The sequence below is a fragment of the Meleagris gallopavo genome, chromosome 1 (assembly GCF_905368555.1).
Source record: "Meleagris gallopavo chromosome 1, MGAL_WU_HG_1.1, whole genome shotgun sequence".
In the NCBI taxonomy this organism is placed as follows: domain Eukaryota; kingdom Metazoa; phylum Chordata; class Aves; order Galliformes; family Phasianidae; genus Meleagris; species Meleagris gallopavo.
Genome location: NC_139404.1, coordinates 6694545 through 6707257, shown reverse-complemented (window position 1 = coordinate 6707257; position 12713 = coordinate 6694545). Strand labels below are relative to the sequence as shown.

General features: G+C 41.1%; 1 protein-coding gene across 1 annotated transcript in view; it reads right to left on the bottom strand.

Annotated features, from left to right (window-relative positions):
- Nucleotides 1-12713, bottom strand: part of CAMK1D (calcium/calmodulin dependent protein kinase ID) — a 218254-nt gene that overhangs the window by 42487 nt on the left and 163054 nt on the right. Inside the window, exon 4 of the mRNA XM_085215915.1 lies at nucleotides 4849-4987. Coding sequence (XP_085072041.1) covers nucleotides 4849-4987 — 139 coding nt within the window. The remainder of the gene's footprint in view (nucleotides 1-4848; nucleotides 4988-12713) is intronic.

The window sequence follows — 12713 nt, the reverse complement described above, 5'->3', positions numbered from 1 at the left end:
GCAGATGGGACCACGGAACATCATTAAATTCCCTGGGACACTTCCAAGCTTGGATGTGTAAGGAAAAGCAATTGTACTGCAGCAGCTCTGATATCTGTCCTCCCTTCTTCTTCACCATAAACTCCTACTCTGGGGAAAGAGGTGGATGAAGAAAAAATGGAAGCTGACGTTAACTTCCTATACTCTGGGGTTCCTACTCAATCTCAAGTGGACATTAAAGTGCTTTGTGTCTGCCTAGTTCCAGCATAATATCACATAATAATGCCTTCATCCATGGGACATGATAACCACAACGGATTTACAAACTAAGGGAAAGCTGTAACTGTAGCTGTGAATCAACTGGAACTGAGGCAAAAAAGGAAACAATTCTGTTAATTGAAATATAAATAATATAGCATTCATAGAATCATAGAATGGTTTGGATTGGAAGGGACCTTTAAGACCATTTAGTTTCAATCCCCTGCTATAGGCAAGGACACCTCTCTCTAGATCAAGTTGCTCAAAGTCCCATCCAGCCTAGCCTTGAATGCCTCCAGGGAGGGAGCATCCACAACCTCACTGGTTCCAGTGTCTCACCACCCTCACCATAAAGAATTTATTCCTAATATCTAGTCTAAATCTACCCTCTTCCAGTTTAAAGTCATTTCTCCTTGTCCTCTCACTACCTGCCCTTTTAAAAAGTCCCTCATCAGCATTCCTGTAAGGCCCCCTTCAGGTACCACAAGGCTGCTATAAAGTCCCCCTGGGGTCTTCTCCAGGCTGAAGAATCTCAACTCTCTCAGCCTGTCCTCATAGAGGAGGTGCTCCAGCCCTCTGATCATCTTCGTGATCCTCCTCTGGACCCATTCCAACAGCTTGATATCTTTCTTGTGTTGTGGACCCCATAATTAGATGCAATACTCCAGGTGGGTTCTCACCAGAGCAGAGTAGAGGGACAGAATCCACTCCTTCAACCTACTGGTCAATTTGTCTTGATGCAACCCAAGATACGGTTGATCTTCTGGGCTGCCACCACACATTGCTAGCTCATGTTGAATCTTTAATCAACTGACACCCCCAAATCCTTCTTGTTTGGGCTGCTCTCAAATCATTCTCCACCCAATCTGTAACTGTGCTTGGGATTGCCCTGATCCAGGTAGAGGACCTCATGCTTGGTCCTGCTGAACTTCACAACGTTGGCATGGGCCCACCCCTTAAGCCTCTCCAGGTCCCTGTGGATGTCATCCTTTCCCTCTAAGGAGTCAACTTTACCACTCAGCTTCATATCATCTGCAAACTTGCTGCAGATGAAAGTGATCCCACTGTCCTTGTCACCTACAAAGATGCTAACATCAGTCCCAGCATCAATCCCTGACGGATGCCACTCACCATCCACTTGGAAACTGAGCCATTGACTGCAATTTTCTGTGTGCAACCATCCAGCCCATTTCTTATCCAGAGAATGGTCCATGCCTCAAATCCATTTTTCTCCAATTTGGCAACCAGGATGTCATGCTCAACAGTGTCAAACACTTTGCACCAAGTAGATGACGTCAGTTGTTCTTCCTTTATCCACTGACACTGTAATTCTATCATAAAAGGCCACCAAGTTTGTCAAGTATGACTTGCCCTTGGTGAAGCCATGTTGGTTACCACCAATTATCTCATCTTTATTTTTCATTTGCCTTATTAGGGCTTTCAGGAGGATCTGCTCCATGATCTTGCCAGGCATACAGGTGAAACAGACTGGCCTGCAGTTCCATGGATCTTCTATTTTTCCTTTCTTGAAAATGGGGCTTATGTTTTTACTTTTCCAGTCAGTAGGAACTTCACCAAACTGCCATGACAAATATGATGGCTAGCGGCTTGGCAACTTCATCTGCCAGTTCCCTCAGAATGGATGGATCTCACTGGGCCCTGTGGCTTATGCACCTTCACGTTCTCCAGTTGGTCTCAAACCTGATCTTCACATACAGTGGGTAGATCTTCCTTCTCCCAGTTCTTACCTTCGCTTTCTGCAGCTTGGGCAGTGTGGCTGGAGCCCTTGCTGGTGAAGACTGAGGCAAAGAAGTCACTGAGCACCTCAGCTTTCTCCATATCCCTCATGACCAGGTCTGCAGTTTTCTTCCAGACTGGGCTTATGTCTTCCTTGGCCTTCCTTTTATCACTGATATACACAGAATATCTTCCTTTTCCCCTACATGTCTCTGGCTAGATTTAATTCTACCTGGATTTTAGCTCTCCTAACCTGATCCCTGGCTGCTTGGATAACTTCTCTCTAGTCCTCCCAGGTAACTCATTACTGCTTCCGCTCTCTATAGACTTTCTTTTCTTGCTTAAGTAAGTCTAGGAGTTCCTTGTTGATCCATGGAGGCCTCCTGACATTCTTGCCCACCTTCCTTTTTCTCGAGATGCACAGCTTATGGGCTTGGGGGAGATGGTCCTTGAATATTGACCAGCTTTCTTGGGCTCCTCTTCTCTCCAGAGCTTTCTCCCATGTCATCCTGCCAAGCAGTTCCCTGAAGAGTTAGGAGTCTTCTCTCTGGAAGTCCAGAGTAGCAAGCTTGCTGCACATCCTCTTTGACACCCTAAGGATTTCCACCATTTCTTGGTCACTGCAGCCAAGGCTGCCTTTGAACTTCATGTTTCTCACCAGCCCTCCTCATTGGTAAGGACAAGTTCCAGCATAGCACTTTTTTGGTGGGTTCCTGTACCACTTGGACGAGGAAGTTGTAGCATTAACATTTTTATCATGATATCTCTTAAGTCCAGTGCTTTAGGTGGCCTTTATAATGCCTTTCTAACTGTCCTGCAGCCCTTTTCCAAACTTATGCCATCTTTGAGCCCTCGACTCCTCATTTTTTCTCTTAATGCCCTCCCTGGTGTCTACAGGTGGTTGAAACCCTATCAATTTCAAAATGCTGGCAGCCATTCCAAATTGCAGAACTAAACAGGAAAAACATGTTTCTGATACTGATCAGCTGCTGGTGAGGCAGAGTTGGAATTAAGAGAAAGACAACTGTTTTCTAACGATTTCTACTCACTCATCTCAGATCCCTCATTTATTCATGTTTAGCAAGGCCAATAAATCCACCATTTAAAACTTAAACCTGCTTAAAACTTATTTAAAGCAATTCCACTTTTTATAAAATGAAATGGTTAATTCAAGAAGCATTAACAAGATGGCTCTGTATCAAGCAGAGCTGCTCTATCCTTTCACTCCTTTTGCCAATCCTGGACTTCATTGGATTTCATCTGCTGCCATCTCTTGTTAATTTCTGCTGTGTTATTGATATCAGAGACTTGGAACACAGATCTGCTTTTCCTGACTACAGCAAGTACTATTTTGGTATCTGAATAACACATAATTGCAATAAATAATTGTTACAGATATTTCAAGGGTTGTATTTTTATAGAGTGGATTCTTTCCCAGAGTTTCATTTAGGGGATCACAATTTGAAACTTGCACTTATCTTGATAGTTTGAAACCAAAAAAAGCCTTATTATACTCCTATTTTAGCCATCATGATATGTTTGTGCTAATAGATATGTCACAGCAGGTGTTCCTCATATACCATATTTTATGAGTCATTTTAATAACAGATAAGCTACCAATAAACACTTGCAAACAAAAAGACAGAAAAAGAGCTGGTCTTTGCATCAAAATACTGCTGAAGAAGGATATTTGCTTGATTTAAATTCATCATATCTTTCAATAAACTACTGAAGCAATTTGTAGATCGATGTACTTTCTAATTACAATATGTCATGTTTTATTATGGGAACGTTTTATGGGAACAGCCCTCACACAGCAAAAAGATTCACACTGGGAGTAAATAATGCATTAAATTTAAAATTGCATTCAAAATTAAAACTATCTACATACATTTTTGTGGCTCATGACTCCTCTGATGTTCATTCAGTCTTTATATATAATTTGACCTATTTTGCCAAAATCCAGTATATGTGAGGACAGCTCAATGCTACAGCATCAACACTCAAAGCCACTCCTGTTTCTGGCATCCTTACAAAAACTAAACCAAAAATGTTGTCACCAATTTTTTAGTTTAATTTTTAGCTTTATTTTGACATTTGTATTTTTTTTTTTCTAATGTCACCTACTGATTTATTATTTAAGATGACTAAAGACAGAATGGTTTAGCTGTATATTATGAAATCCAGGCCTTTCTGCTTATCCTAATGACATTTTAAAATATGAAAAGAAAACAATTTAGAAATAACGCTTGCTTGTTTTCACTGTAGTTGTTGTGGTGGTGTGCTGGTTTCGTTGTTGTTTTGATGTTGTTGTTGTTGTTGTTTTTAAACCAGAAAAGCTGAGGGCTTCTGATATAATAACACAGTGCAGTTGAAAGGATGACTATCTTAAAATCACACTGGCACACAATGTGCCTTAGAAGAATTCTTGCTGTGAAAAAGATCTCCAGAAACACTGGCCTAAATAGCAGGATGGGGAATCATTCAACTCTCCCACACAGTTTATTTCTATTAATCATTTTTAAGTAAGAGTAAACATAGCACAGCAAACCTGCAAGATAATGTGCAACAGTAAGCACTTACATTCCAGCTGAGTTTTTTGTCTTAATGTAATGTTCCAGATTTTAATGAATGACTTCTTTTCCCAAATCATACGTGCAAAACACCTGTTGACTCTAACAGCATTGACTGCAAGAATTCTTATTAAAATCAATTACAGTTGAAGGATATGTAACCCTCAGAGCATCCTTCCTATGGTAATTCCTTACAGAAACATCCATCCCAGGGGAGGCTGGACTTGCGTGCATTACACTTGCATAATTACACAACCTTCATTAACACTGATTGGAAGACTAGGTCAAGTAGTAGTCATACCTTGAGGTCCCTGTGGACAATGCCCATTCGGTGCAGGTAGTAGACAGCATCCAGGACCTGTCGGATCAGGGTGCTGGCATCCTTCTCAGTGTAAAACCCTTTCTCAACAATACGGTCAAAAAGCTCTCCCCCCGACACCCTGGAAAACACAATGGCATGTAGAAGCATGAGGATGTGCTGTGTCACATGCTTTATATCTCCCTCAGGAATGGTCATGGACATGCAGTAGCCACAGACAGTCCAAACACTGGAGCTCAGGAGGCTCCTCCACTGTCCCAACAAGGATTTGCTTCCTCAAAATCCAAGGGAGCGTTCCTACCCCAGAGACCAGAGGAGTAGCAAAGGGGAAAAAAAAGGAGAGGAGAGGGTAGGGGAGCTCCGGAGGAAAGGATAAATAAGTAGTATTGGTGAATTCAGCTTGCCCGCTGGTGCCCACTGAACACTGTGAAGCTTCCCTCTAGCATGAGCCCTTGGAATTCATGTTTTGAATTGCAGAACGTGGCCTAGCTTTTGTCCTTTTTATCCATAGGTGTGTGAAATGTATTCTGTATCACTACCAGTATCTATAAAGCATTAGCAAATTAGCATTTATCCATAGATAGAATCATAGGCTAATGGAATGCCCTGAGTAGGAAGAGACACACAGGAATCATTGAGTCCAACTCCTGGCTCCACATAGCACCAACCTAAATCCAAATCCTACATCTTGAGAGCATTGTGCAAATGCTCCCAGAGCTCTGGCAGCTTAGGGCCATGCCCACTGCCCTGGGCAGCCTGTTCCATGCCCACTGCCATCAGAGCAGGACTGTCCCTTCCTTCACCTGGTGGCAGTGCTGGGCCTGGTGCACCCCAGGGTATGGTTGGCCCTTTTACCTCCAGAGCACACTGCAGTCTCAGATTCAGTTTGCCATCAGCCAGAAGCCTCAGATCCCTTTTTGTGAGGCTGCTCTCCAGTACCTCATCCTCCAGGTTGTACATATACCCAGAGTTGCCCCAGATGTAGCATCCAGCACTTGCTCTTGTTGAACTTAATGTGATTGGCCATTACCAGCCCTCTAATTTGTCAAGATCTCTCTGCAAGACCTATAGAATACATGTATCTTCATTTATCAGCAGCCACAAATCCTTTAGTCAAATGAGTCTTACTTGAGCACAGCCTCTGCATGGCACTGATAGCAGGCAGTTATTGATGAAGGAGCACAGATTACGAGCGCAATTAATCACCAGATGACATAGATGGGAAAAGGATTTCACTGCTCAAAGAGGAAAGAAAATAAAACCTTGACATCCCACTATTTAATGTCTTCTACATCACGCTTTTTCTCTGCCGTGCTAGAAATAACACATTCTGAGCCCAATCTTAAATAAAGAATGGACACATTAAAATTCCCTGGAGGGATATTGGGGGAAACAAAAGAGGAAAGAAATGTCTGAGTAATTGAAATAATAAAACTGTCGGCAAAAAAAACTGCCCTACTAGGGTAAATAAAATATTTCCATTTTAACAAGCAAAACCTATTAAAAATAAAATGAACGTGATGTGTTTTTTCAGCAAGTTGCACCACTTAGCATATCATAAATAGCACTGTAAAACTTTCTTTAAAAACAAACCCAATAAGGAAAGTAATAAATGATTACAGTCATTAAATACATATGGACTGGGAGTTTGCCATTATACAAATACTAGGTAATTCAGCCACAGCCACTCCAGGCAATAATCAGCTTGAATAATGCCATGAAGTCACTTCCTAGGGAAGTTTGGAACCTGAATGGAGGAGAAAGTTACCACTAAAAAAGAGCAAGTTCAACTTCTAAATTGAAAAACAATCTGGAAAGAAAAAAGAAAAACAATTAACAACAGATAATCCCCCTATAAAGTACTAGGCAAACAAACCAAATAGTCTGCTAAAATACTGACATTAAACTGAAGTTCTGCTGTAAAAGTGAAATTCCCACAACTGAAGTTCCCCCAGGAGACCCATGGCATTTTCAGTGGGGCGAGATGCCCACTGTTTGCAGAGAAGGGCCAATGTAGCCATGCCAGGCTGACAGTGGAGGTAGGAAAGCCCTAGTATCGTACCAAATTGGAGAGCCCACGAGTCTCAGCAGAGCAGGGAAAGAGATACTGCAAGTGGAGGATGCCTCAAGTGCCATCACATGACAGACTGCTCTGAGAACACACACTGAACCCCACATGGGAAACCTTGAATTAGAAACTTATCTTACCTAGTTTCATAGAGCTACTGAGGTTGGAAGGGACCACTGAGATCATCTAGCCCAACCATCAACCCACCCCCACTATGCCCACTAAATCATGTCCCTCAGTGCCATATTTACCCTCTTCCTAAACACCTGCAGGGAAGGTGACTCCACCACCTCCCAGGGTTTCTCACAAAAGGAGTTATACCATGTGTATATAGGATACATATATACCTATACAGATGCACAGGATGTTCCTACAAGCCCCTCTTAGCCCTACACTCTGTGCATGCCCCACAGCAACATGACAGACCTTGCCACAAGAGAACTATCACAATCTCTACCTCATCATTCAGAGAAGGCAAATAGTGTTACTGAATCTGGCTCTTATTAGCTGGCTGACTTTTTATATTTCCCCCTCAGCTCTTTTGTTTCCCATGGATTGACTGCACTGAAAATTGGGCCCACGCAGTAATTAATATGACTGAACACAGCACATATCCCAGTGAAAATGCCATGCCTGCTGTCTTGCAATTTCATGGAGTTGCTTTGGTTGTATTTGAAAGAGCTGCTTTAGTAGGTACTGATTTACTTCAGGTGCATTCCTGCCCAAAGACTCTCTTCCCACATTCAGAGAGTATGCTTCTGTACACGTTTTTCCATTAAAATGACCAAATCCCCCACCAGTCCCCTCTCCCTTCCCCTCATGCCTCATTCTTTAATCAAAGCTTTTCTTAGTAAAATTTAGCTCAGTGGATCTACTGTACCCAGGCTCAATCTGTTTATAATTTTCTTTAAACACGTGGAAAATATTTTCAACCTCTTAAACGATGCACTGCAAACCAGAATGTAACCCAATCTATGATACTATGATGACTCAATGAACCACTGGTAAGCTTGCTTATCCAGAGTGTTAACAGCACCCCAGGTACACACAGTGAGTTGAGGGACTCATGCTCCCATTTACTTGCGTACTGACCCTATGCTATGGTGCATTGGATTTGCTTTATGTTTGCACAAAGTCTCCCTTGATGTGAACAAGTATCATGGTTGGAGCTCACCTCCCAGGGATGCTCTGCACCCAGAGCCATGGGTGCTATTTTCCATATGGAGCTTTTGTGCATAGGGCTATCCTTCAAAATCAAGTTAACTCAGTCATGCCACTGGGAATGCTGCTCCCTGCATGATGCCCAAGGACTACCATGTCAAGAGCAAGCCAGCAAGAGTCAGCTGTGGGAGAGCATCTGGGCTCTCAGCTCATGGTGGAATTGTGTCCTGTTAGTTTAAAGCTGGTCTTGATCCCAACCCCTTCTGTCTCATCAAAGCTATTCAGAGTTTCCAGGTGGTTCCCTACCAAAGTACATGAAGTTCACCTGGCACTTCACAACAGCTCAAGCTGTGATCTAGCCTCTGGTGGACAAGTCATCGAAGCACCACCAGGCTGAGCTAGAAGAACTTGTACAGAAAGGCAAAGATATTCCTAGGGACTCACCAGCATAGGTTATAAATGCAGATCAGGGATGTGAATGTAAGAAGGATGATCTCTGAATTTAGGAGCAAGAGGGATCTGAGGTCAATATGAAAAATAAGTAAAATATGAGCATTACCCAACAACAGTGAATAGCTTACTGGTCAGAAGTTAAACATTCACAGCTTCCTACAATATAAGTCAGGAAAAGCACATACCTCAGCCCCTGGGCATGAAGCTGGGAGTGTGAGATGAGATAAGAAAGACCGAAGAAATGTTTCTAGGAAGTTCTGCCTTTGAGTATTAGTTTTCTCTAATGAAGGAATTCTTATTAATACAAATATTTCCATTTTTAAAAATTATTTTGCTTTTAATGGAGGGGTTTTCTGTTTGGCTTTAAACTTCCTCTGCATTGTGAAAATGCATGAGAACCAGAAAGCAAACTCTTCTATTTCACCATTTGAAAGGAAGGAGAAATTGGCTGCCCTCATCTCATTGTTCAAACGATGTAATGCATAAAAAGAAAAAGAGTAAACAGATTAATAGATTTTAGACCCAGGAAGGAACATTATGGTTATTCAACTTGACCTCTTGCAAATGTAAGTATGTAATTAAAATGCTCCTTGAGGCCATATCCTATGGTGTCAATCAGTCAAGGGCATATATTACTGAAGAAATACTCTGTCCTGCAGAAACTTGCATTATTCAGCATATATCTCAGAAAACTGCACCAGCTTTCACATTTGCAGCACATCATAAAATGTTCAGCTTGACTGATGCATGGACTTTTCCTAAGTGTAGCTTCGAATCATTCCCCTTAAAATCTGATACTAACATAAATATGTGCTCTAAGGCCACCAAAGAAAGGATGTAGGATTGGTTTTAGCTTATTTTTCCAGAATATTCTTGTCTGCACATGGTAGAAAGGGATGGATGAGTGCTGACATGCTCTCCTTTGACAGCACGATTCAAAACAACATTGCTGTGGAGTTTATTCTGGAGGGCAGATGGCTTCAGCTCTTCATCACTTTTACAGCGGTGAATACACTATACCAGAGGTAGTGCCTGCACCAACACTTGCCCATATATTTTCCCTGCACTGTTCAGGATATGACCCAGCACATCATTGCGTCCAACAGTGCCTACCAGCAATCACCTGTGAACACTGGTGGGACAGTGGCACAGGATTCTCCCTAACCTTAGATTCTTTTGCAGAAAACTTTGGGTAGAAGTGATTTGTGAGCTTTCAGAATCAAGCTGTTCAAAATTTTTTTGTGTGCGTGCATTAGAAGTGCTATATGACACTTGCTGAGCAGCTGTAGTAAGGTTGTACTTTGGAGAACAGACTTCTGTTTCCACTGGGGCAAGTCCGTAAGTCCCTGGAAAGCTCAGCTCAGATTTGCTTAGGGATGTAGTGTTATTTGGCATTTAAAATCTTTGGAGTCAAGATTTTCCTTCATAGAATCCCTACTTTGGAGCTCTTTTAAACTCCATGATTTTTTGAGGTCACTGCTATCTTGTGTTAGTCAAAATTTTATTCTGCAGTCAAGTACTCAATGCTGAATTCAAAATTTTCCCAACTCCATCAGTGGTGATGTGTGGGACAGCACTAAGAGTAGGCAAATGACAAAGGACCCCAGGTTTTTAAGACTCCTGTGATTAAATCTTACTGAACAACAGTTTACAGCAGCCCTCTATGTGTCAGCAGCTGCCACTGCTGTTTATGAAGCACGTACCTGTAGCAAAGCAACCTGAATTGATAAACTCCTGCATTATTTAATCCTAAGGAATACTGTAGCAAACTTTCACATCACTACCACTCCTTTGAGGTCTGCAACCTCTATGAAGGACAGAAGATGGGGGCAGTGTTAGCAGTTTGGTTACAATGGAGTGTGCTCCTTGCCATTTAAGAAAAGGTCTATGGATATGTCCATAGGTTGTTGAGGCCACTTTTCTTCATCACTTTGCATTTAATAAAAAGGCAAAACTGAAGCTTGGTATTGGTGATTTCCCTCTGTGCCCTATGTATCAGTCAGTGCTTAGATGTCATACAACAGGGGGGTTGGAACCAGATGATTTTTGAGGTCTCTTCCAACCCAAGCCATTCTATGACTATAATTCTATGAATCCTTGTAAACAACGGACGCACCATGAGATTCACTGTAAAAAAAGGCATTTAAAGAAATTTTGTTAGAATGTGCACAGTATGCATTAAATCAATCAAAAAATTCAGTGTTGAAGATGCAATTACTCCTTGCTTCATGTATTTCCTTATGTAGGATGTCAGTAAATCAGTCCAAGCACAATCTCCCTGCTCGTTGTATGCATATATTTACATGTATGTGATTTTGTTGCCTCAGTCTTTCTCACTTTGCTTCTGGAAAACAGAAGAGTAGAGCTCTGTAGAAAAACCACACAAAATATGTTTTCCAGTGTCTGGAACAATGTATTTCCTAACTGCCGTCATGTTCCTCAAGTTCTCCATAAAATAAATGAATGGTAAAAATCTGGAGGATATTCCTCACCTGACAGCAATTTAAAAGTAGGTCAGGTTTCAGCACTAATAGGTTGGGTTTGTTTTCCTTTTGACTTGTTTTCCAGTGGAAACCAACCTCAATGTCCTGCCAGCATTAACTATGAGGAACAGACCTAAAAATAATGAGAACCAAGCTAACTGAAAATGGATTCCATAAATTATGCAGCGTACAGTAAACAATTACGAAATATAAGATGAATGCATTAGGAAGAATTGCTCTAAATACCACAAAAGACCACAGAAAATATACTAAAGCTACTGTCAGTCAGTGCTTAAGCAGTCCAGCTTTTCTCTGAATAACACACAGAAATTTTCTTTCTCACAAGTAAGTTTGCAGGCACACATCATTTGTGGAAAGAGATGATGTTAAAATAACACTGACAATGCAGAAGTTGCTCTGAAGCCCCTTCTACCCCTGTATCTCATGTAAATTCTATTTTTACCTAGTTTTTCTATTGGATACATAGACTGAGTTGTTCCACTGTTCTAGATGAGCACAACAGGGGAAAATCTGATTTGAAACAAAGAAGAGCAGTCAAATGATCAAGATGTATTGTTGCAAAAATTAACTTTACAAGCAGTGAATAGAAACAATACACAGGAAGCTATATATTAAGCCTAAACGGCCAGCATAATACAAAATTATATAGGTATTATTTTATCAAACTGTTAAAACTGCATTTATATACATTAAAATTTATTAACTTGCTTTTCAGCTTTTGAGAAAGTGTGAAGAAACTTACATAGTGAATTGATAAAGAAAACTGCACGATTCTGGTTGGTTATAATGAAGTGTTAAGAAATCCGTCAGTAACTAAAGGTAATACAAGGACAACCCCCTTCCATTGTACACACACAACTTTGGGATATACATTAATAAAAATCAGGAAAGAAGATCCTTGAAATGCTCTGTGACCACAAGAAAGCAAGTTTGGAAGAAAACTAAGTGTAAAGTAGAAAATAATTTCTTCCTGCGATATCCACGTGTTCAGTGTTCTGACAAATTTCATCTCACTCAGTGTTGCAAATAAACACCCGTAAGTGAGCTATCAACCTTGGCTCCTTCAGCCAATGCAAAGGAGGAATTTCTATGGTGTGATGCCGCTGAGTTCACGCTCTAGGATGTGACAAACAGAAATGTCTGCCTCTGTATCCATTTGCACAAACCTCACCTTGATGATCTTTAGGGAAAAAAAAGTCCTAAAGACTCTTTGGTCGTCTCATCAAGGAAAAGCACAGTCAAACTAGGAAAGTAGAGAGAAGAAATAACATGGCGCCAGCCTACCTCTCCATGAAAAGATAGGACAAATTCACAAAGAGTTGACAGAGGAAACAGGATTGAGCTCTACCAAACAATTAAAGGAATGGAAGATGAAAAAGAGAAATTTAAGGAATTATTTCACAGCACGTACAAGAAATGGCAGACCTGGTGGAACTAGCAGGTGGCAGACTTAAGGCAGAAACCTTTGTCATTGGAGGAGTAATCCTGGAACAGATATATCTTTGGTATGACCCAATAAAACATCATTCATGTTCTCATTTTTGTGCTCATCAAATTAATTATTGAATTATTCAGTCAACTTTGGCCTGAATGTGCATACCTACATTAAGGGAGTCTTTTGATTCACTCATTTAAAATCAAATATGACAGATTCATAGATT